The 26587-nt window shown below is 43.4% G+C and overlaps 1 protein-coding gene across 3 annotated transcripts in view; it reads left to right on the top strand.

Annotated features, from left to right (window-relative positions):
• The first annotated feature begins 3376 nt into the window (after positions 1-3376).
• The window catches only part of znf827 (zinc finger protein 827), a 61026-nt gene continuing 37815 nt past the window's right edge, over positions 3377-26587 (top strand). For all 3 annotated transcript variants that reach the window (XR_015866090.1, XM_088418847.1, XM_088418848.1), the window contains exons 1-2: positions 3377-3853; positions 23434-24648. Coding sequence is in view for 2 of the 3 variants with exons in the window: in XM_088418847.1 (XP_088274973.1) it covers positions 3811-3853; positions 23434-24648 (1258 nt within the window). In the remaining variant the exon portion in view is untranslated. The remainder of the gene's footprint in view (positions 3854-23433; positions 24649-26587) is intronic.

Raw genomic sequence — 26587 nt, 5'->3', positions numbered from 1 at the left:
GACAGGTTAGTTCGCCTTCTTAACTGGCGTATCGTTCAAGCTCCAAAAATTCTCCGCAAAAGTATATTACGGCATGTAGTGGGGATGTAGTCAAAACAGAAATTGATTTTTAAGTGTGTGTGTGTGTATATTTATTCAATTTATATAGTATATTTGTATATATGTGTATGTACATGTATATACAATAAATATACACATGTAGAAATGTACACATATAAATATATGTATATATATTTGCACAAATGTACACACACATGTACATACATATATAAATGAAATACATATATATATATATATATATATATATATATATATATAATATATATATAAATATATATTTGTGTGCGTGTGTGTAAATACATACATGTATATATGTACACAATCATCTAAACACATATGTAAGTATGTTTATTATATGTACATGCACATCTATCAATATATAGAGTATTAGCATTTTATTGCACTTTGCGGTATATAAATAAATATATGTAAATATAACCATTTATATAGAGTATTTGCATAAATGCGCATACATATAAATATACATATACACTCAAATATGGTATATACATATTTTATATATATATATATATATATATATATATATATATATATATATATATATATATATATATATATATATATATATATATATTTGTGTGCGTGTGTGTAAATACATACATGTATATATGTACACAATCATCTAAACACATATGTAAGTATGTTTATTATATGTACATGCACATCTATCAATATATAGAGTATTAGCATTTATTGCACTTTGCGGTATATAAATAAATATATGTAAATATAACCATTTATATAGAGATTTGCATATATGCGCATACATATAAACATACATATACACTCAAATATGGTATATACATGCAATATATACAATGCACACATATATATAGATATGTACGAATGTTTGCACATTCATAAATACGTATAAATGATATTATTAATTGTATTACTGTATGTGCGTGTATTTCTCTGTATATGCATGTATGCATATATCTTCATATATTTGTACTTATGTATACTTACAGTATGTAGTACTGTATATCCGTCACAAAATAGATGTGCAGTACAACACAAAGTCAGTGGTATTTATTGCCATTTTTCATTTTCATCTACTATTTTCCGACCACCTCGACGAACCTCGTCAGCAGTTTGCGAGTATACTGATAGTCGCCATGGCAACGCTGACATGACCTTGCTCGGGGTGCGTACCTAAAGGTCATTAATCACGACTCGAGGGATGCGCAACCATTGACAGCTCTCAGATTTCCCAGCTGTAAAACAAACACCGGCTAATGAGAAAAAGATGGCACAGTACGGCGCATATGAATAAGACGCGGCGAATGCCAACCTCCATTTTGCCTACACGCAAGGTCAATTGTAACCTCACTATAAAGGCGGTTCAGTAGTCGGGGGGGGGGGGGGGACTGCAGGGGGAATATAAGTGCCTCATTGAATGCACCGCTTGAAAGGAGACATGATAAAAACAGCAATGAAGATCAACAAAGGCTTTCTGTATTTTATTCAAGAGGAGACTGAGGGCACCCAGAAAACAATACACCCGATACAGTATTCTCAAGAAGACTAATGGAAAAAACAAACCACGGAATATTAAGGAAGGAAAAATTAAGCAAGGAAAAGCAATTGTATTCAAAAGGAGACTGAGGGCAGCGCTGCGGCAAAGTGGAGACTGAGGAGCATCATTCTGCAATTGTACAACACCTCATTGGATTTATCCGTCAGGAGATTTGTGAGCAAACAACGAGAATGGAGGAAAACTACCCTTTCCCGTATTCACATTTGAGCCGAAAGGAGACTAAGGGCATTGTCCCGGCGAAGTGAAAAGACTGGAAGATGCTAGCACAGTAACAAGAGTGCTTTATCAATTGACTGCATCAGTCAGGAGGATGTCTCCGAATAAACTAAATCAATAAAGGACAACATTTTATCCAAGCGGAGATTAAGGACAGGAAAGCAGACTAGTGGAGCATAATACTGCGGTAACAAAACACGACTGGTGAATAATGAGATGTAAATGACTTTTTCTCTCAAGAGGAGACTAAGGGCAGCCAGAAAACAGACTGGCGAGACTGCGGAGCATAACAGCGCAGCAGTAAAACACACCTCATTGACCGCAACGGTCGGAAGCATGCACGTTAACCAACAATCGTGGAAGACAACAAGATTTTCTCTCGGGCTTTGACTAAAAAGATAGAGAAAAAAATTCCCGCAAACATTTTAGCTTCAAGAAGGGACTTAGTAAGTGAATTGAGACTGCGGCGCATTAATGCCACATGACAAAATGTGCCTTAAATAAATGCACCAATTGAAAGGTTTATCAACAAATGTCTCCTGCGTGTTTAGGCAAGACAAGAGGACTGAGGAGATTGATCCAAGTAGCACATGAATCGATACCCAGTTCGATATTGACATTAATACCAAAGAGATATTATTGATTTTTTATGTGGACAGTATTTCGTTGTTGTTTCTCATGGATCCCTTACACCGTAGTTCTCAAATGGGGGTACCGAAGCAACTTCAGGGGGTACTCGACATTTTAAATTAAACAAACATGCAAAAATGCTTTAAAAATAATTAGTGGATGAATTGTTTCAGGAAAATCTATGTTCATAGAACAAATTTTATGTTCGGCAGGTTATTCAAATCCATTATTGTATAAAGACAGATTCCCCCCGAACTAGAATGGTTTGACCCAACTAGTCACGTGCCACCTCTCGCTACCTGTCAAGTTCATGAGTTAACGGGTTAGGGTTTATGACCACATCTCTTCTGTAATTTCAAAAGAGGATACTTTAAGTTGAATATTTTCATTGGAGAAATATTTCTATTGAGCTATATATTGATCTGTACAAACTGATGCTATTCTAAAGGAGACTAAGGGCAGATAGATAGATAGATAGATAGATAGATAGATAGATAGATAGATAGATAGATAGATAGATAGATAGATAGATAGATAGATAGATAGATAGATAGATAGATAGATAGATAGATAGATAGATAGATAGATAGATATGCTCTAAACACGCATAAAAATAAGACTATGGTGTTATTATGCAAGCATCGTAATAAATACAGCATATAATATATATTTAGGAAAGTACTTGAACAGTTTTTTCGAAGAGGGAGACACGAGGGTCGCATGGAAGTACATAACTAGACGATGGCGAAACAAATGACATCCAACGCGAAGACGATATTACGTTAGGCGGAGAAAGTAGCCCGCCGTCGCTTTTGGGGGGCACCTTGCTTGTCGCGGGGGCGAGCACCTCCAACCGCTCGCTCGCTCGCTCGCCCGCCGCGTGTGCGCGCTCGCGCGCGTGTGAGCGAGGCGAGCGTGCGCGCGCGCGGCCGTCTGCTCTGCTGTTGCTGCCCTTTGATCCCCCGCATTAGTGTTAGTTAGGGGGGGCTCCGAGGCGCACAGCAGCAGTCAAGACGAGCCGAGCCCAGCGAGCAAGGCAAAGCGGCCCAGGCGGCTCCCCCTCCTCCGCGGCCCGGGCTCCCCTTTATTCCCCCCCACCCCCCCTCTCGCCGTCCGCTCCCCCCTTTTCCTCTACCGACGGTCCCAGCGTGAACCGAGCGAAGGCAAGCCAGGTGCCAGACCGAGGAGCGAGGAGTAGCGGCTGGCTTACTCCGCCGCCCGCCGCCTGCCGTCCGTCCCCCTCCGGTCTCCTTCAAATGGGAGCGAGCCTCTTTTCTTCGGTCTCCCCGCGCCAGGACGAGAATGTGATTTAAAAAAAAAAAGCAAGCGTTTTGGGGGGGAAAATGCCAAGGAGGAAGCAGGAGCAACCCAAGCGCCTGCCTTCACGTAAGTCCCCCGGTTTGTGTGCGCCATTCTCGGCGGGGTTAAAGAGGTGAAAGAGACAAAAGAAGCTAGGTTATATTCCTCTTTTTTTTTTTTTTTTGCGGGTCCGAGCGAGGCAGCCATGTTGTTGGCGACGCTTTAGCCAGCCCCCGAGAGTAGCGGGAGGAACCATAAGCGAAGCGAGACGTTCATAATCGATTTTTTTTCTCCCCCTCCAAAAAAAAAAAAGGAACACACAGCTCGCTAAAGGTTGCGGGTTGTGGGGGAGAAGAGGAGGGGGAGGAAGAAGAAGAAGAAGGTGGTGGTAAGATGAGGGGGGGAGAGAGAGAACGCCACCGCGGTGTTTTTGCTAACATGTCCGCCTGGTTAGGTGGCTTCTCCGGGGGCGGAGGTGGGGGGAGGACCCGGGGAGTGTGGCCGCAATAAAACGGAGGGTCAGCCGGATCAGACGAGCCGGAGTCTGGCTTGGCTTGCCCGGTTAGCATTAGCCGGCACCTCAACTTCATTCCGTAAAAAAAAAAAAAGAAAGTATGGGAATATTTTTTTCACCATTTTCTAGCTACCCGCCTGTCAAGAGTGGCCATGGTCGGTCACCTGAAGTTCATGGTCCCCCCCCCCCCCCCCTCTCATCTTCCTCCCCCTCTTCTTCTTCTTCCCCTTTGCAGCCATTCATTGCAGACAGACTTGGATCAATAACGCGGTTAGACGAGGGGGGAAGCGACACAAATGCCAATGTCGTGCCGCAGTAGCCCTCTTTTTAATAATAATAAGACGACCCCCCCCAGCCCCCTCTTCCTTCCTTTAGCGAGCTTCCCACTTTGTCTCCTCAAATGCGATGTGTTTGGAAGCCTTTATCTGCGCAGGCAGGGAATGAGAAGGGGAAAGGGGGCTGCAGTTGAACACTGGGGTCGCTATGGGTTCAGGGCGGAGGAATTTTTCCTTGTGTTGCCGTGTTTTGTTATGACGCCATGAAATGCGTTTTGATGACATAAAAAAACGTCCGGATGAGGTGAAGTACCGTCGGTTTGTTTTGAGGTTTGGCTGACTTTTGGGTGATGCGAGTGAGAGGACGGGGTTTCCAACGCGGAACCCTGAAGATATTTGCCATCAAATCTATGTCTTCGTGAGACCAAGAAGCTTCATTCATGTCCGCTTTTGTGTCCATTTTGTCTCAGAAAGACAGCAATGTGAATTGCATCCCACCCGAACACATGAGACGTTATTGGTAAGGATGGGATGTCCTCTAATGAGGACACTGGGACATACAAGCATAACTTGAATGGACACAAATGAAAAGGCTGGGTAATGAGAAGATAACCTTGATCATTTCTCATTCTGGACAACTATGATCTTAATTTATTATTATTGAACATACCCAACAATCCTATAAGTCAAAAATATTTAGACAATAATGTATACTGATATTTAAATTGCTATTAGTTGAACTCTTTCATAGCTTGCATAAAAAATAGTAGTCTTAGCTCGTGCATAACTTACTTAAATGACAAATTAAAACAAGTTAGTAACTTTTAAACTTTTGTAAACTTTTCACGTAAACCAAACCGCAGTCTGTCACTTTTACAAATCCTCCTTTTCATGATTTAGCAAATTGTCATGTTTGATTTTTAAAATGACAAATTAATTGACCTGCCCTAATATATATTTATATACACACACACAGTATCTGGTGCAGGCGGGTCAATATGTCTGTAACTCATACGCTTTTGCAAAATTGCTTTACAGATCTGTTCAGCCAAGTCTCCTTAGCTATTTTCAGACAATTATTAAATTACCTGCTAATTTGCTCTACATATTTGGTTACGCTCTGCTGTGGCACTGTTGCCGCTATGATCCCCCCATCCCAAAAATGTACTGCACAATCTAAGAAGTTATTTCCTATTTTTTTGTGCGTGTGATTTCTTTACTAGATAAAATACTTAACATTGTGTTTTTGTTAGCCAGGTATACAATTACTTTTTCCTGAACATTCCTCTATATTTTTTTTTGTTCATTTTCTCACAGCCAATAACCTCATTCTCCAATCTCTCTCCATCGGTGCTCTTGCAACGTGCACACACTCGTGGCAGTGGAGTGGCACTGCAATGTGAAAACAGTTCACTGTATTAGCCGCTAGCTATCTAGCTGTAGCTGGTAGCCAGCTGGCGCTGCACAATCAAGGGTTCCCACAGCACAGTAGTTCCCCAGCAGCTGGGAAAGCAAGGAGGATGGATACGGATGCATCGGTCTTAACTGCGCTGGCAGCTCCGTGATCGGTAGTGCTTGAGACAATTTTTTTTTTTTATACCGAGACATATGTGATGACATCATCAATAAGCATTTTCCAGAAAAATTCCAAAACCAGTACCAGTATTCAGATCCATTATTAGGTATATTTATCTATCTTTAAAAGTCCATCTCTAATTCTCTATAGTCCATAGGTGTCGAACTCCAGTCCTCGAGGGCCGGCATCCTGCATGTTTTCCGGTTTTCTTTCCCCAACACACCTGATTTAAATAATTAGCTCATTAGCAAGCTCCGCAGGAGCTTCAAAATGATCCTTATCATTTGAATCAGGTGTTTTTGAGGGAAAAAGGTTTGCAAACATGTAGGATACCGGCCCTCGAGGACTGGAGTTCCACACCTGTGCTCTATACTATATAAATTACGACATTATTTAAGATTCACATAAAAAAGATTGGAACATTTGGACACAAGCTACGGTTTTAGGCACTCGCAAGCCACGTTTTAAGGCTCCTAGTTTGTTAGGTTAGCTTCCGATGCTAACTGGTTAGTTGCTACATTTTTTTTTGTCACCTGTGATACCAAGATAGAGAGCTGTTTTCACGCATGATTGGCAGACAATGGGAGGAAGGACCCGTGTTGTTGTCATTTCACACATGCTTCAGACGAGAGTTTGTCCTTGTCAGACTGGTTGTCACCTTCCGCGGGTGGGCTTGGACGGAGTTGAGGGTCTACTTTTGGAATATGTGCTGGTTGATGGTATAATATTGCTGTCGTACAGATGTTACAAGTGCTATTTTCTGGAAATATAAGCTATGACCCTGTGCGAAAGGTTCCCTGACTTCTCAATAGTTCCAACTCCCTTTTTCCTCAATAATTTAGCCTTTGCATTCTGCATTTTACTGTCTGTCTGTGCGGGGAGTAAAATCTTTGAGTCCATTAGCTTTGGCGCTAACTAGCCAGCTAGCATCGGGCTGCTTAGCTGCCCTTGTCACTTGAAAGGAAAATTACAGTAGTTTTACTTAACCTGAGGGGTTACTTTATTTAGATGTTTAACTCCCATCAATTTGAAGTCTTGGATGTTTGAAAATTCACGATGCACTGATGTTTTTATCAATGACCAAGTGTCCAATATTTACTTTCAATACTTTATCTGAACTTATTCATTATATCTTGTATCAGAGAGGAATAACAATTTAAAAATATGCACTATTCTTTTTTTGTACAGTTTATGAGAGGCAAAGGGTTGTTTTTTTTTTTTTTTAAACGCCAGTGTGTGTGTGAGACATGGAAAAGTGAGCTTGCAAACCAAGTGTGTGTGTGTGTGTGTGTGTCTGGGTGCATAAGCCAGCTATGGAGGTCACGGTACAGTATGGCGCCGTCACTCTTGACAAGTAAACATGACCTTTGTTGCCGCCATGCTAACCACTCTTCTTCCTCCGTGACCTTGCAGCGGTGTTTTTATTTGTGCCATTTTTACTTCCTTATTACCCACCCGTCCGTAAATTCTGTGAGGGACACATCAAACAAGGACGCCACTGCTGCGTATTGTTTGTCAGCATCGGTCGCCAACAACATAACTGATAAGGGCACTGTCTCGTAGTCAGTAGAGTGTGGCTTGGAAGGAATCTTGACCATTCTAAATTGTAGTTTCACGAAGTTACAGTTAGGGATGTGGCAAAAAAAAAAAAAGTTGACCAAGTCGGGTGTGGGCCTTTAAAAATATATTGAGGAAAAAATTCATGCCTTTAAGCTCCGCCTTACGATGGTTGCAAAACTGTTTTCTATGCTGACCTTTTTTTGCAGACACATGCAGGTAGACACCCAAACAGAATATCACAAGTTTGAGGTATTTTCACACCAAAAAAAAGAGTGACAAAATTAAAGGAATATTCAAATATGGAAATGATCTTTTAATCAGTTTTTTTTAATTTATTTATCCCAAAGTAGTGACTAGAGATCAACCGATATGAGTTTTTCACAACCGATAATTAGTAGCAGAGGAGGCCGGTAACAGATATTTGGAGCCAATATTCATTTGCAGTAAAAGTGTAAAAATTTAAACATATCAATCATATAACAATATAGAAAATATTTTCTTAGCATTGTTTGAAGCAAAAAAACATCCCATTGAATCAGCCTTAAAGGCAACACATTTCCATTGATTTCTTCATATCGGCCGGTCGGATTTAAAAAAAGACCGATATACGTCAAATTTCCAAATACCGACCCCGATAATTTGCCCGGCCGATAATCGGTCAATCTCCGGTAGTGACACAGCCTCCTGTTTGAAATTTGAACATTTTGGATGAATTCTGCTTTCCTTTTGTCAGTTGAATGCCAGACTGGTTCTCTGTCTACCTTAGTCCCATGGCGGGCAGTTTGCTGGCTGCCTTCCACTCGCTATGATTATAATGACCTTGCTGCGGCCTACCGTTGAAAACGTTGGATTAAGAGGAAAGGAAAATGGGAGGTTTCCATTTCGCCCTTGGCGTGAAATTTAAGGGGAAACTTCTGCCTAGAATGCCCCTTCCCTCGCTATCGCAATCCCCCTCCTCAGATGGATGGTCATTGGGGTCTCCGGCTATGTCGGTCGATCGGAGCTCAAGCGAATAATGATACACAAGCTTGAACTGGGAAATGAATTCACCACGCGCTGTCACAGGCGGCTTTCGCAGCGTCGGCGTGTGTGTGTGTGTTTTGTTTGATAGTACCTGAAATCACTGAGGCTGATGAGGATTAACAGTTAGCAGGGTAAGGTTTAATGGGCCCGCTTTCACAAAAGTAGCAAGGCCCCTATGTTTGGATCGATGGCAACACATAAATGTTAACCTTATTTGCTGCTCGAGACAAATGAGAGAGCAAGCCGCTTTTGTACTTGAACTTGAAAGTATAAACTCAACTTGTTGTTTTATGTTTGGAATGATGCACGGAATATTTTTAGCCTTCCTAATAGCGGTAGGACAATGTGTCAACATCGTGATGTTTTTTGTATTGCTGTCTTTGAAGAATTTAGATATTAATCCAGTCTCGATATGCGTTTTTTCAAGGTCAAATCTCGTGGTCATTTAAGACATGAAAACAAGCTTGTTTACTGCTGGTATTCCTTTGACTATACTCATTTTTATTTATTTTTTTTTGTTACTCATCTTAGTGTTCATAGGCTATGGCGCGTCATAACTCACGTATAACCTGAAGATACTTTGGCGTCATAAAATCATAACTCCCCGTAATCCTTAGACCCCATGTATAGTATCGAATCACCAACATCAAATGGCGATCTTGTTGCTGTCTGGTGTTCAAGTATAGGTACAAATTTTCACAACATATTCACCTAATAAGTCATGTGTAATCGCCAATTCAGGACTCGACTTAACTAGACTGACGCTGACGTATGGTACCTGTTGCCAGTGTTTAGCAGTGAAGGGTTCCTTTTATAGCTACATCCACTAGCCATTAGCCACAAGCTAGCAGCACTTAAGTGCTCCATATAGGCTGGCGTGATTAGACATGCAGTTGCCGGTCATACTGATCACTTAAACAAACCACACTGACTCAGTTGTTTTGTTTTTCTCAACCAGCAAATTTGTCTTAAAATTAAGGGCGGCACAGTTAAAATATAAGTAAAAAAAAAAAAATGTTGATTAAAAAAATATATGAACTACTTGCATTTATCACAGTGGTAGATTAGGGTAGGTTTAAAGTCCCAAAGGCACCATAACACAGTTTTTTTTTATATTATCAGCAATTTCAAGCCAATTTTACACAAAGTTACTACAAAATTGCAGTATTATGTTCGTGTCACTTCCATTTATATAGTCACTGCAAGTGTTTTTTCTTCTGTCTATTCCACTTGTGTCATTCATTTACTAATGTCTGTGTGGACTGGTACTCAACCTGGTACAACTCTTCAATTGCGATTGCAGAGCCGATAGATAGCAGGTATCTAAGGTAAAGGTTTTTGCTAATGGCTCCCGTTATGGATCTGGTATCAATCAGAACACCCTCCTCTCTCCGTATGGAATGGAAGTCTCCGAGTCGCCCGTTTTTTTTTTCTCCCCCCTCCCGTGTTGACAAGTCACAACACGGAGATCTACAGCTCGCAGAGCAGCCCTTTTTGGCGAGTGGCGGCAATCTCACAGGAGTAGCGAGGCTTTCAGCTGGCAGCGTTTCACACGGAACAGCTCGCCGGTGCAGCTGGGAAAGACAGAGCGATAGAGCAAGCTGCTGGTGGCGGAGACTGAGAGAGATGGAGGGAGGGAAGGAGGGATGCATGGAAGAAGTGGAGAGGAAGAGCCGCTAAGAGCTTTGGGCGGTTTCTCTGTTGTTGTTGTACCACACAAGTGCATCCAGGCCCTGCAGGACAAGCCTTTAACAGGCATGAGGGATGGAGAGCATGAGAGGAGGAGGAAGTGGAGGAGGTGGCGCTCTGTGCCAGACGCCCGCTCTAAACCGCGAGGTGATTTATCGCCGGCCGCTCACGTTTCGCTCCTAGAAAGCTGCTAAATGACTTTGTAGGGAAATAAAAAAAAAAAGTGCTTAAATCATCTGAGAGGAGCGGGTGTCCATTTGATCAATGCGGAACACGCAAAGCGTTGCCCAACCAGCATGCGAAATTGGAAAGTTTGTGCCTCAAATTGGTGCGCCTGATTCAACTTTAATTAAGTTTTTCATTTATTGTACTTGGCAGGTGGCTTCATGCCGCCAATGCTGCTTTAGCACCTCTGTGGTAGAACGCCGTACGAGTGGCAAGAATTGGGTATTTCATGGGAAAAATAAGACTCAAATGACAAGCAAGCTATCACCGTGGATGTTGTCACCCAATGCGTCGGCAAATCTTACGAGACTGCTAACAGAGCACCTTTTGTCGAGCACCTCAGTGACCTAATTGCGCCGCGCTTTTGACCTTTTTGTGGGCATCAGTGATAGAAGAGGGTATGCGTGATAACTATAGAAAAAAAACAAATGATGTCTTATGTGTTTATATATATATATATATATATATATATATATATATATATATATATATATTAGGGCTGCACAATTAATCACATTTTAATTGCAATCACGATGCCGCCACGATTAATTAAGCTCATCCGTGATATTGACATTTAAAAAGTCAAGCGCTCTGTTTTTGATTAGAAGTCAAATCAAGCACTTTGTTGCCCTACCACCAGGGGGCAATGTTTCCCACATGTTTGCATGACAAAAGCATCTGCTTTTCTCACCCTAATATGTTATTTACCTGCGTGAAATGGCGTTGTTTATCACCCTATTCCTAATACTGCCCGTGCTAGCTGTGAATTGAGACCCAGTTTTTAAAATACGATTAATGTCAGTTTGAAATGACAGAAATTTACATTTTGACTGCCAGTTGATTAAACATTGCTTAAAAGTAAATAATGTGCTGGGTTCTAAGTAGGATTATTGTCTTCATTGGTTTACACTCATTAAGTCAGCTGTGTTGCCCTGTGTGCCAAATGTTTGCCATGTCTCGTGCATTTGTTTTATTATTTACTTTATTTATTTAATTTAGTTTATTATTATTTGTATGTCAAGCCTAGCATTGTTCATATACTGCTTGTTTTTTTTTAAAAAAAAAGGGCAATAAATAGACATGTTTGACCAAACATGATGAATAATCGTGTTTACCAGTACCAGTGATTGCAAATGGCTCAAGTGTGGTGACTACCATAGAATAGGATGTGTGATGACAACCATAGAACAGAAAGTGAATTTTACTGCACCGCCGCAAAGTGGGTTTCGCTGTGCCGTAACATGTCAACAAAGCGTCGAGATTAGTTAAATGCACATTTTACAAATTACATGCAAACATAGTTAGCATGTAGCTGTAAACATAATGGCCAATAACCCCCGTCAACACCTGGGAGTTCTCAGCTAAGCTGCGACTTCAAACCAAGGCCGTTCAGTTCATCAGGCGCTGTTTACCAAAGTGGGAAAATATAAGTCTCAAGTAGTAGTCATCTTATGTATATATTTGCTGGCTTCTTAAAATGGCTGCCGGCCAACACGATGATCTTTGCCCCTCCACCCCCTTGCCAAACGAGCACATTCTGCTTGGCACGCCACTGTGCTGTGACCTCACTTCCTGTGTGGGTAGTCGAGTGCAGGAGGCATCTCATGCGCAGGCTGCCTCTATTTAGCCTTTAATGCACTAGCCAGGCTAAACCACCAGCACAACCCTCATCTCTCTTCTTCTTCTTTAGTGTGTTTTCACATTGCACTCAAGAGAAAGCCATAGGGCTAATGTCTTTAACCGTGCCTGCTAACATCTGCCCGTGTGATGATGCAGTTAAACAGGGACGCTGCACGTAGCCGGCAATGTTTTTTTTTTTTTTTTTTTTAATCGACATTCGGTAGTAGCACAGAGGCGAGACACTGTATCACCTCTACAAATGTATATACTGTATAAAGATTTAAAGCATTTGGCCACGAGGCAAAAATTCAGCGTTCCATAGTTAAAATCATTACGTGGCGTCAGAAAGCCGCCGTGCGTGAGTCATGAGGTTCAGTGTGAGGTAGGAAATACAGTTCAGATCAAGCTGGGAGCCTGTCGCGTGGTGTATTTTTGGGTGGGTTGGCGGGGGAATCTGTTGGGGTGGCGATGGGAAAACATGTCATTAAGGGTGCTGCAAAGTCCGCGTAACATAAAGTCTCCTAACAAAGATCACCTAAGTGAACATAAAATGCACTGATTATTCAATCGTGTGGAGTTAATCGGGCTTGGGTGAAGTCAGTGAAAATGAACTGAAAAAGAACTGAAAAATGATATTTCAGCGAAAGAAAAAGTCACATTGAAATTATACTATGTGCATTTTATTTATTTATATAAAACATCACGTAGTTCTGTTGGTTTTCACTGACTAGACCAAAGCCGGTACAACGCTCCATTATTCCATTAGAAAATCACAGAAACAGAACCTGTCTTACAAGATGAAAACAGACAAAAGATGTGAAACAAAATTCCATCATCCAAAGAAATTCTAGAATGAATGAGAAATATTGGACATCAGTCTGGAAAAGGAGATTCCATTAATCCTTGATAGCTTTTTTTTCCAAATGCTTGTCAGCAATATCTATTTTTTAAATTGATGTCAACTTCATTGAAAGCAGAATCATTTTGCCTCAAAATGTTTGCTTTTACTTTTGAAAACAATTAAGCTTTTTTCCAGTATTACAGACTAAAGCATCATATCAATCATCCGTTTTTTTCACACTATCATTTTGAAATAATGTCCTGTTTTTAAATGAAGGTATGGAAATATCTTTTTATAAATCCGTTTAATAAAGTTAGTTATAGCCCTGCATCTTTTTTCTGAAATGACTCGTGTGGCACTTGCGAGCCGAGCCGTGATTGGTTCTTACCTAACCCCTGAGCAACTATGATTTCGTTTTCAGTCGAGAGCAGGTGGCCAAGTGGCTGTCCCTCGAGAAGGACAAAAATCTGAATACCGTGTCGAGACTAGCGGCGCCCGTTATTAGAATAGAATCTTTTTCGATTTCAAACATCGTGAAAATTCTGCGTTGTAAAATCTCCTCAGCCAGACGTGTTGTTTGGATTTAATTTTTCTCTTGATTATTTTGAGGCAGAAGGCTGCCGTGTCAGGGATAATGGCGTGTAAAATCTGTCGGGGTGCTAAAGGGGATGTAACTGCTGATACAACATCCAATGAGGGAGTAGTTGCCGGGTGGACTGCATCCTGTATTTCTGCGTACATTTGTGTAGTATAGTACTGCAGCTTTTTGCAAACTTTTAAAGCCATGCACTCTACAAACTTGGCGCACCACTACATTCTTTTTTTTCCTCGTCCTATTACCAGCGCCATGTAATTGTTTGAAAACTCGCTCGCGTCCCGGGCATGTCGCGAGCATCCACTCCCGTCTGCACTTTCAGCAGCTTTGACCTTGTCGTATCCGGCAGCAAGAAATGAGATCATCGGCTCGGGAGACGAGAAGCTGACACGTCTCCTCCACCTACCCGCAGCTCTAAGTGACGGTTGTCATAGCGATCATTATGCCACCGAGCCCACTCGGGCGAGTGAAGGATGGCTTTGAATGCGGCAGCCTAGGGTCACAACCTGGTTACGCCAAGCGATGGGGAGCCGCGTTTGCGGCGAGTAAACAAGCGTATAGTCGCCTATGTGTGTCTATATAGTAAAAGCGAGGCAGGTATCGTCGGAACGGCGCGGTGAACGCCGCCTCTCGTTTTTATCTGCTGCCCTGTTTTAATATAGTGATTGGAAACAGAATAACACCTCCACCCACTTCCCTCATCCTCACTGGACCTGCATGTAAATTAGCGGTTAGAATTTCTTGCAAGTTCCACATTCTCTCTCTCTCTGTCTCTCTCTCTCGCTCGCTTGCCTTTTTCGGCATAGGAGCGCTCGTAGGAGTAGGGACCGGGACAAATCCTGATTAGTGTTCTTGTCATCCTTTACTGGCGCCCTGGCCAAACGGATGTCAAACCAATAGCGGCCGCTGAACAAAAGGTGCCCAGTTTGCCCCTCCCTCCCCTCCCTCGGCGCTCATCCTCTTGGCTCCTCGGCTCATTGCGGGGGATGCTGAGAGACAAGCGTTGGGGGTGCGTTCAGGCGACGACAGCCAAAAACGAGATGTTTTTCTTTTGGTCTTTAAAAGGACGGTTGAAATGAATTTGAGTTGACACGTCACCTCACACACGTAAACAAATGAGATCGAAACCCTTTTGAGCATTTTTTCACCACCTTGATATACCACAATCAATCCCTGACCCTCAACTCTCCCAACCCAACAAAAACACTTTGGGTAGAACAGACTTTTCACGTATCTCATCCGACCCCTTTACCTCAACCGACACCTGAAAAGCCAAATAAATTGTTTCACTATGTTCGTTTTACATACTGCCTTTTCTTGACACCGCAACTATCAAAAAAAAGCCCCAAACAAACCCTGTTTAGTGTTATACATGCAACAGCCTTTCCAAAATATTGTTGCCCACACATTCTCTTCTACACCCCAACATAATTGGCGCACCACCACCCCTACTTTGTATCTGGTGGCGACTAAAAAAATTACAGGATCGGGCCGCGGCCGGCGCCGATGAAAACGCATCTTAATTCATTCGCAGCAGACACGGGTGTCAAAGTGGCAATCTCGACAAGACAGGCTGCAATTCTTTGGGCAAGGAAAGTGTGAAAAGAACAGGCCATCACCCTGCTGTGTAGTTTTCTGGCATGCCGAAGCAGCTCACAGAGGTGATTGTGTGTGTGTGTTTGTGTGTCTCTGTGCGCGCAAGAAAAGTGAGAGCGAGTAGGAGGGTGGAAGGTGGGAGTGTGTGAGGCATCCATGTATTGTTTGTAAATCGCCATACCGGAAAAAAAGGGACATTGTGCTTTATGGTAGCTTATAGCTACCAGTCCACCCAAGGGAATAAAAAGCAAATTCCAGTGGGAGATTGCTATTTATTTTCGGATTCTCTTGTGTGGATTGATGGAGACACTGTACTTGGTTTGGTTGTGATTAATCCCGATCAGGTTTGCGTTTTTACTACGTGACGATGGTAAGGAAACGCAAGGTGAACGTTCGGCACTTTAGTATCTTTTAATAGGGTTGCTGAAAAATCAATTGTCAGATTTCGACCAATCAACCGCCTTACTGAACCATGTGTCTATCAGCATATTCTTAATGATCAACTTTTGAGGAATCTCAGACAATCGACATTCAGGTCCTAGCATCGTAAAAACTTACTTGTAGCTAGTGAATAGCTAGTGAATAACTATAGAAATAGTTTTCTTGAGTAAGTGTTTCAAAATATCAAAATAACTCAAATGCCGGTAATCATCAAAAGGCCGAATATCGACGTTGATAATCGGTCTATTTCCACTCCATGCGACCTGACCCTTCTACGAAAACCCCGCAAATCCTCCTGAAACAAAATATGAACATACCCTGTTACAGGAGAGAGCCTTTTCAAGGCCCTATTACACCTCCAACTCAATCGACATCCCAACGTTGTTCTTATCAGACGTCAAAAGAAAGAAAAAACTATCTGTTGTATTGCTGACTTGATTCTTATTTGTTGGGAAGACTCTCTCGATTTTTAATTTTTTAAGCCACCCCTAAAGAGGTTGCCCACGCCGGTTATCTGAAAATATCCTGGGATGCACGACTTGAACGCGATCACTTTCAAGTATATCTCGCGTCTTGAGGACCGAATGTAAAATGACGCTTGCGACAAAGCAATGTGGTTGGCCCTCAGGCCTTAAGTTGCTCACCCCTGACCACCGGCAGATACTTAACTAAAGCTCTCACGTTGGAAAAATGCTTCACCACACATCTTCCTCGTAGCGGTGTCTTTCTTGCAGGTGGGTTAAGAAGGTTAGGGCAAGGGGGGTGAGAATGCAGGAAGGAAGGCAGCGAGTATGGATGTCGTGAAGAAGGAGCTGTGGCAGTAATTAAGTGTCCGGCTGGGCCCTGGCAGGGGTTGCCACGGCTGCAGGCTATGCTAATGAGCGCGCCCGGCGGTCAGGACTGCCTTATTAGCGCTCGCTGGACAATATGGTGGGAGAGACGCTCCACTGGCGGCCACCGAGTCTCGGCAAATGACTAACGGTCCTCCCGAGGAGGGTAATTCTATTAATTGGCACGCGGCGGATCGGGATGGCTTCGTCAAGAATCCTTCACTTCAGCTCTCTCGTGCTTTTTAATGTCATCATTTGCCGTGGCGGCTAACTGGGAGTGCTGCATTCGAGGCTGCGGGGGAAAGTCGCGTCGCTCGGAGCTTCTTGTAAGTCGCGTTTTGAAATAAGTTAAGCCAAGTCAGTCAGGTAAAGTCTACTTTTAAAAATACGTCACCCACATATGGGCTCGAATTCTGTAAGCTGACGCTCATTGCGTCGTTCACAGAATATTTCGTTCAGGGGTATTTTTTTTTCCCTCGTCCTTTTTATCGCGATTGCACCGAGGTAATACAACGAACCGTACTCTTTTAAAACCTTTTATGGTGACTTTCTTTGCTGTCCCGTACACTTTCAACTCTCTCTTCTCACGCAACTTTGCCATCCCAAAAAGTGCATTTTATAGTTCTGGTGAGAGGATACTCGGCAAAGTTCGGCTTTGAGTATACAGAATATACGTCATACAGTACATTGGTCGTTGACTTGTATTGACATGTAGTGCAAATTACCATCTGTTGTATTTTAGGCCTTGACCTCCGCGGTCTGTGGCGACGCCGGGCATTTCGCCAGAGGTGAAACAGGAAGGAGAAGTGTTCTTAGAAGGGAATGAGAGGCCCGAGACATCCCCCTGCACTCAGCCAGACCTTTAAAATTCCTTATTGTAAATGAAGTACACTTTACCCCCACCCATTAACTTTTGACTCCATTTTGGGGGGCATCTCACGTTACGGGCCCAAAAAAAAAAATCATACGGTTTTACATGAGTCAAGAGTAAAATGATGGAGTAGGTTTCAAGACTTCCAGATTTGGAGTAGTTGTATCCAGTAAGAGAAAGGATCCCCAAATTGGAGGTCCACAAGCTATTGTCAAGATTCAGAGCTTAATTATGGTCTGGTTAAAAAATTACCCAGTCACACACATGGGTGGGACCGGGGCATAAGGGGGGTAGGAATCCAAAGACTTATTTCAAGCAAATGCATACATTTAGGTTCAGGATTCCCAAATTGGAGGTGCACAAGCTACCTTCAACGAGATCGAGAGTCCAGCTGTCGGGAATCGGGTGGCAAAAAGGGAGCGCAATGGTTTCCGAATTGGAGGTGTGCAAACACTCTTCATAGGGGCGCAACTTGAGATAAAAAGTAGATAATTGCATTTTTTTTTTTTTCCTCTGGGTTGAGTGCAGTGGATGGGGGTGCACCAACAGTCAAATGCCAATCGGGTGTTATAATCACACATTTTCTCACATGCTTTCCCTAGTGTTTTTTTTGTGAAACCGGGAGTTTGCCACTTTTATGAGGCATTAAAGAAGGAGCGCCTTAAGGATTTCCAACCGGAATGGTGGTCTGTTATAATAACACATTCACACACTTTATTTCCCCAAGGTGTTTGCGGGCGATAGGTGGTGCAACAACGGATGTTGAAGGAGATGTCTGTAAGGATTATATTTCAGAGTAATTGCAATTTAACCGTGCACATTTTTGGTGGCCAATCAGATGGGTTTTATCCTGCATAGCTTTGCAGGTAGCGCTAGTGGCTAATGTCTGTAAATTGTAAACCGATGTTTGTAAATTGAAAAAAAAAAAAAGATAGAAAAAGGGAGTGAGCTCGGAGTTAATAATAGGCCGTTTATATGCACAATGCGTCTCCAGCAGTAATAGTGCAATTTCACAATGCCTCCATTTTGTGCATCCAGCCAGACATTTAAATAAAAATAGCTGTTTAAGAGGGTCAGAGCCTAATTTACATCATTGCCCTGATGCAATTCATCCTCTTTTTTCTTATGCAAACCTCCATTCATTTTGACTAATATTTTCACTCGTTGCGCTCTTATAATGGTGTCAGGCTAAAAAACAAACCGAGGCGTTTAAGTGACAACACGGGAGGCATATTCGTGTGGTGTAAATGTGATTCACTGCTGCTGTTATGTGTTTACCCGCTCTGCATGAAATATTTTGTGGATTTTGGGAGAATTCAGTCTCTCTTGTAAACTTCGCATACTACTTCAGCCAAAATGTATCATTCAGCAATATAGTAACAGTTGTGCACACATCTGGCAGACCCGAAATAGTCTAAAAATGTTTTCCAATCGTTATGATTTTTGGCCACGTGCTATCTCAGCGGGACAAAATAAAGAATGCAATTGTGTAAAATCATTTTCGATTGAATCTGGATCAGGTCTTTGGCCAGTGGAAAATATTTCACGAAAACCTCTTCAATTTAAGCCTGCGCCAAATAACAAACTAATAATCTTGCTACTTGATGACTACATGCGGCGGCGCTTTGCACAGAGATTGCTAATAAGCTTTGGCTGGTGCTTGTGATTTGGTTAGCAACAGGATATGAACTGCAGTAATCGCACGTACTGCCCGTTTTTCCATTATGTTGTCACCTGGGTAAAGCCGCCATTTGATGAATTGCGGTAAAAATGACCATTTGGTTAGTGCGTTATATTTCTTGATATGGCCGCTGACATGGAATAGCTCGCTACATGCTAGCTTATCTTCTGATGTCAGCATTTGCTGCCTTCCGCCTATATCTCCTCGCTACTGTTTTGCCTCTCTGACACGTCTCTCTCCTTTCAGCATAGCCACTGTATTGATGCACCCCCGCCCCACCCCCATCCAGCCTTAATCGGCTAATGGCTTCCTCTTCTTTCCTGCCCTCCCTTTTTCTCATCCTTCCATCCATCCCTTTTGCCTTCCCGTCTCCTCCCTCTCCACTCTTCAGGGCCTGAGGTCAGTGAGGCCAATTTTCATGCCTGGCTAAGTGACAGAATGGCTTTGTGTGTGTGTATATGTGTGTAAGCACTGCAGCCTAACCCAAGTCACGCGGTGGGTGACCTCCCACCAACTCGACCTGCCTTTAGTTCAGTCCTTGCTTTTTCCTCTTCTTCCCCTGACTTGAACTTGACCTTTCATCGGTAATGACAGTCACAAGATGGAGCTTGCTGGTATGACCTAACATGTCGCAATACAAAAGGCTACAGCATAACGCTATCTACCGGTCTGTGTATGACCACTTCATCAAATCAAATGTTGAGAGTTAAAAACAGCCCGAAAAGTTGGTGACGGGTCCATTGAAGAATAATCCATGGAACCAGGGCTGCAAACAACAATTATTAAGAATTAATTAATCGATTAATTAATCGATGCTTTGGATTAAACGTCATGATAATATATTAATTAGGGCTGCACAATTAATCGAGTTTTAATCGCGATCACGATATTGGCTGCTCACGATTAATTAATTAAGCGATATTAACATTTAAAAAGTCTAGCACTTTTTTTGATTACAAGTTAAATCAAACACTACCACCCGTGGGCAGTGTTTCCCACATGTTTGCATGACAAAAGCGTCTGCTTTTCTCACCCTAATATATCATTTACCTGTATGAAATGGTGTTGAATTTCTCACCCGATTCCTAATATAACCCACTTCTGGAGCTATTATTTTCTATTTGTGTGATTCTGTAATCATGCTTTAAGCATTTCAATGAAGTTCAATGTTTGCGGTAGTAATTTTTTTACACCAATTTTTACACTTTTACTTCAAATGAATATTGGCTCCAAATATCGGTTATCGGCCTCCTCTAATTACTAATTACCGGTATCTGTCCTGAAACCCCCATAACGGTCGATCTGCAGTACAAATGTATTGTGACTAGTTTTATATATATATATATATATATATATATATATATATATATATGCTTTTTTAGGTTGTTCCTAGAAAAAGTAGAACATTTCCAGGTTGCGCCACAGTTTCCTAGGAGCAACACTAAAAAAAGACCCCCATGTTTTTGTGAACATAGCCTTGACCGATGACACATCCCTGACCTCAAATAATCAAAACGGCGCTGGCAAATCCACAAAAAGAAAGTGTTTGTGATACGGTAGCCGTCCGTTTAAGCCATATTCCCAGACTTTGACTCCCCGTTGCTTGGCTCGTGAAAGGTTAATTCAGCAAACACATCGCTGGCACGGCACTCTGCAGCCTGGAGTACGTCTACCATATTACCGACCCGCTATTTGTGCAGCCGGCGTTTGCACTTTGACTCGATAAGGCTCCCTTTTTGTCTACAATGCAGCTCAGTTAGAACGTCTGCGTGACCCAGCGAGAACATTCCTAGCCACCGTGTTGCTGAATCACCCGCGTATGTGTGCTCGTGAGCGATAACGCGTCCAGACTGCTGTGCGCCCCACAGGCTGTTTGCCTCAACAAAACGCTAAATGCTTCCTCTTTTTTGTGGCAGATGCTAGCTGCCGCGGCTCGTGTCGCCGCCACTCTGTTAGCGGTGGGGGGACGGTCGCCGAACCGCAGGCTAAGCGGTTATAGCCGTCTCATGCGCGACTCGCTTTGAATCATCCCTGACTTCTCAAGGAGGAGTTTGCTTTTCCATGTCACAAATTTGACTTTAATGTACCAGGGCAGAAAGGTGGAGGAACGACTGTCAGCCTCATAAGAGGTTCTGGGTTTGAGTGTGAGGGTTTTTGTCCAGGTACTCGGCCTTCTCACGCATTCCAAATGCATTCGTTTTAGATATCGCTGTCCCTGAGATTCGAGCGGTTGTTTTTCTCTGTACGCTCTATGATTGGCTGGCATCCTTGCCTCTGCTGCACACTGTCAGCTGGGATAAACTCCAACCGCAATCTCAATTCTTTGAGTGCCATTGACGTGGAATGTCGTCTACAGGAATCCTGACAAGGAGCCCCAGCGGGGGAAAATGTTGTTGACTTCATTTTTTTTCTTGAAAAATCAAATATAAATATTTAAGGGATGATATTCGAATGTTTGTCACTCATGAAAGTTGGTAGCAAAACCCTTCACGCTTCGGTTCGTTCCTTCAACACTTTGAGATTTTACTCTCTTAGATGTTTGCAAAAAAGTTGTGTTGGAAATATTGAAGACTCTGAATTCTATAAAAAATAATATTTAAAAAATGTATTCCAGGATCACTGCAGACTAAATTGTAACGTAAACTTATGTTTTTTATGGCCCCGAATATATTTTTTGTGGTACATCTACCTAACAAAGTTAGCTGTATAGATATTATGAAATATTACGGATGGTCCTTTTTCTCCACTACTGTGAGGCTAAAGCCAAGAAGGACTGTTGCGGAAAGCCGCTTTGGTGGCATAGTTGGCCCGTAGCTCACTTTGAGGTTCAAGAGCGAGCGTCCCCCTCAAAGCTTGAGACACCTCGGGTCAGCAATCTAGTGATTTGCCGCTAACCACATTACAGCCATTAGTGGCCCTGGCTGCTTTTCCGCATGTCACATGGAAATGGGTCGAGCCCTGCCCTGCATGACTCACACTGGCTCTTTTCTTTCCGACTTTCTCTCCGTCCTGTTCAAGTCAACTCAGGTTGCAAAGTAACCCAAATCATAGTCCCCTAAAGTACAAAACCTTTGCAAAATAATTCCCTAATAATTGCCAAAAGCTATCACAATGATCAATGCATCATAAAATATATTTTTGGAAGTATTGTACCGAGATTTACAGATGTTGAGTATTGATACCTGTTAATGTATCAGGGTGAAATTTCAACTCGGTATGACGAAAGCAATCTGCATTTGTGGAGGGCCCTCTCCGGCGGGCTAGTGACTGTTCACCTTTTGATGACCACGGTGCACCGTTTCGGGCCCAATCGCCAGCCAACTTTAATGATCCCTACAAGCTGCTGGGGTTCCGTTTCCTGGCAACTGTTTTGCTTTTTGCTGTAAACACAGAGCAGGTCGTCGGGCCCGTGAAAGGTGAAGACATGTTTGAACAATTGGGTTTATTCAATCTATTTGATTGAATGTTTTTTTTTTTTTTTTGTCCAGTACCATACAAAGGCAAGAAACAGTCCCTTGACTGTTTTGTTAATATGTATCAGGAATGCTCACTCCTCTTTGTTCGCCCTTGTCTGGCAAGCTGTAATATTTTGCTTATGAATATTGATACACGAAGTGTATATTAATGACCCTTGGTGACCTTAACCCTATCCTTATTGGCTCCCCGTTGGTATCTTGCGAGCTCATGAATATTAATGCGGTTCCGTAACCTCCATTACCCTAATCTTTGCTGTCTAGCCTCCCAGATGGATTTAGTTGTCATGGTAACGCCGTAACTCCTTGAGACCAAGGGTGGGAAGAATACAGTTTGGGAAAAAAAAATGTCAGAGAAATCTAAATTACTTAAAACATCTCAGAATCGTCTTGCAAAAGACCGGGTTATCGAAAAATAAATGGTCTCGAGTAGTTAATAGGAAACGGCCATTTTAATTTGGCTTACCAGTCGTAATTGTGTTATGAATGTTCAAAATAGTTGCTTATTTTGAGCAAGGTAATGGTGATTGTTTTTGCAGTCACAGTTCTTCCCGCCTCTTTCCATAACTGCGATGAACTCTGTTTGCAGGTGCACATGTGAGCTATTTTCTTGCTAGCCAAAACAGCAGCACACAGTGAAGCAGCAACAAGTCTCTTGGATTCAGAATTTACAAGGGGAGTGCAGGACTATACTGTAATCCTTTGGTTGACTAAAATAATTGTTTTATCTCTAATCTCCATTTCCTAGAATTCCGTCTCCACAAGGTTCAGTCGAAAGAGGATTTGCCTTCATTTTAGTGTGTGTTAAAGCTGATATCAGCAAATGCATATCTTTTATTCTTATTATCTGTCTGTAGATGTGGACAGCAATGACGAAGAAGGGCCTGACGGCGGCGCTGCGGAGGAGGAAGGCTGGTTCGGGAATGCGTCCGACACGCGCTCAGAGTCTTCGTCTTACGGCGACACCCAGGACGAGCTTTTCCTGCCAAGGGGCTCGTCCCCGGACGTCAACAATCAGAGCCCGACGGGTTGCCCCACGCCCGTCCACCGCGCCTCCTTGGAACTCCTGGGACTGGGCGGCGGCGCTTTCTCGCCGCAGGACACCGTCTCGTCGGTGGTGTCTTCGCTGTACGGCGAGGCGGCGTCCCGCGCCCTCGGGAAGCCCCTCAGCAGCAACCTACGCCGCCTCCTGGAGGCCGGGTCGCTGAAGCTAGACGCGGGGGACCTCCTGGGGAGGGCGTCCCGGGGAGGCGAGTCCCCGCCGATAGGCCTTGCGTCGCCCATGACCCTTTCCCCGTCTTCGCACCACGCTCAACAGCTAAGCGCGCTGGCTCGCAAGCTGGCCAACAACAACAGCGGCTCTGCCTCGCCAGCCTCGTTGGCACCCTCGCTCACCAACGTTAAACAGGAGCCGCTGGACCACTTCAACTCGCAGAGCAACGGCGGCGGCTTCGTATGGGCAGGCGTCGCCGACAAGTGGCCGCCCACCGGCCGCTCCACGCCCAGCGGCTCGAGCCTCTCCCCGGACTCTGCCATCCAAAAGTTAAAAGCGGCGGCCAACGCGGTGCTGCAAGACAAGAGCGCCGTGTCCGCCGCAACCGCCGCTACCACCACCTGTTCCACCGCCGCTACGTCCATCCCCCTCGGAGGGGCCGGCGCCCGGGGCGATGACGTGGTGCGCTTTGATGCCTTTAACTCTCCATTCAGCCCGCAGTCGGCGAGCTCCACCTTAGCCGCGCTTTCCAAGAAAGTCAGCGAGCGAAGCCACGGTTCGTCGGTGCCCGGCACGCCCGCCGACCAGCAGAACTCCGCGACGTCGTTCCTGTCGCTCGTGTCCATGACCTCGTCGGCCGCCTTGCTCAAAGAGGTGGCGGCCAGGGCGGCGGGGAACCTGCTCAACGAGAAGAAGGAAGGGTCCCCGCTGTCGGGTTGTGGCGGCATCCTCCAAGAGGATGCCAAGCCCTCGCTGGAAAAGAACCACAAAGCCCCCACGCCGTCGACGCCCACGCAAGGCCTGGAGCTGTTGTTGCCCTCCACACCCAAAGGAAGAGGAAAGCCCAACAGTCAAGCAGGTAATTATGATCTACTGCGCTATTTGCTAGCCCTTAAGTCCCTCGACCCATTAGTCCAATCGTTTTTCCATCAAATAATCAGATAAAAGTTTATTTTTGATTAAAGTTTGTTACGAAACAGGTTTTCTTTCCCCGGTTACTGTTGACTTAACATTTTTTTATTTATTTATTATTGTATAGTGAAAAGAAAGCAAGTAAACAACAACTTGGCAATGCCACACGAGCGATATTGCCTGATTCCCTTACTGGCTGAGTCATCAGTTTCCAAAATAAATGCAAAACTTGATTATTCTAAAATCACTTTATTTGGGAGAGTTTTTCGTTAAACTAATTCTCCAAGCAATTATTTGATCATTGAAATAGTTATGAATTAGTTTGGTACCCAATGTGTCATCTAATGGATTCATTTTTACACATAATGCTTATGCACTTTTGTGTGCAAATATGCAATGCAGCAAAGGTGAGGCTGCAGCAGAATGGAAACGCAAGAAGCTTGAATTTCACATAGTTCCAAGGTCATTTTGACATAAAGAAAAGAGTGTTCAAGAATGATGTTTTCAACATGCAAGGATGAATGGGCCATGAGCCAAAAAGTGGTAGTTTTCAGAAACTTGAGTTTTGGTATAGTCCATGGCCGCATACCCGTGGTCTGACACCTACAGTTTCCCAAACAAACAAGATCTTGAAACGGTGCACTTTTACAAAATAAAATAGCAAGAACAGTTGTAATCTAGCCCGAAATTAAAATATATCTATATAAATATTCATTAATAATTAAAAAATAATTCTGAGAATACCTGTAAATTTACCTTTTTTCCCCTCTCAGAACCCCACTTTTTGTGGAATTAATGTGTATCACCAATTTTTTAAAGTTTTTTAGTTTAAAAAAAAAAAATGGTTGTCAATTATGCTTGCAATTTTGCTATTAGCGGCCCTGCTTGGTCCCAATCCAGAGAAAAGAAGGGATAGCCTGTCATAATAAAATATAATAAAGAAAAAATGTCAAATGTAGGAGGCACGGCGGAGCACTGCTTAGCATGTCCGCCTCACAGTTAAGCGGACTGAGTTCAAATCCAGCTGGCTGTGTGGAGTTTGCATGTTCTCCCCAAGCCCGTGTGCGTTCTCTCCGGGCTCCTCCCACAGTTCAAAAACATGTATGGCAGGTGTATTGTTCACAGTTGGGACACATGATGATGCGTCATGGATTTTGCCAATAATTTTAGACTTTTAATTGCCCCTTCTGCATGTAGCATTTTTGTACAGATGTATTTTATACTGTGGTCTATAGTGCCGGTGGGCTGCATATATTATTGATTTGATAACAGAGGTTGCGGGCCGGTGAAAATTCGAACTCGGGCCTCAATTGGCCCGCGGGCACGACACGCCTGTTTGAAGATGAATAAAGTCAGAATTTTATTTTTACAAGTCATATAAACAAGTGAAATAACTTGTTATTCCAACTTAATTCTCAAAGACTTTTGTGTCATCTATGTCCTTTTTATTTTACAGCATGGCCCTTATACTCCTTGAAAGTCCACCACTGCAGTCTTAATTACCTTCCCTAGAAAGACAGTGACGCGTCAGCCAACCAAGCAAAGTCTGGCAAAAGGGCAGCGCGGGCTCCACGGGGGGCGGGGGCTCCCGAGCGAGACCTCGCCGCCTTCCTCGACGGGCTCGTTGGCGCTCGAGGGGGGCTGCCAAAAAAGCAGCGGGTGGAGCCCTCCCTCGCGCCGGTCCGGGCAGCGTGGAAGCCCGCTAACTGGAGCCGTCGGTGCACTGATAGGGAGGGCAGACCTTAAGGCCAAACGCGTCATACTTTCCACTGACTGGATACAGATGTGTGTACATTCGCCGCCCGCTCGCCGTTTATTCTGGAAGACGTGGACGTGTAACCCAAACAAGGGGAAAGAGAGAGAAAGACTAAGTAGCCTTTCGGGAA

This window comes from Hippichthys cyanospilos, chromosome 7 (assembly GCF_059441005.1).
Source record: "Hippichthys cyanospilos isolate Australia breed blue-spotted pipefish chromosome 7, RoL_Hcya_1.0, whole genome shotgun sequence".
NCBI lineage: Eukaryota > Metazoa > Chordata > Actinopteri > Syngnathiformes > Syngnathidae > Hippichthys > Hippichthys cyanospilos.
This window is presented reverse-complemented; position numbering and strand designations above follow the sequence as displayed.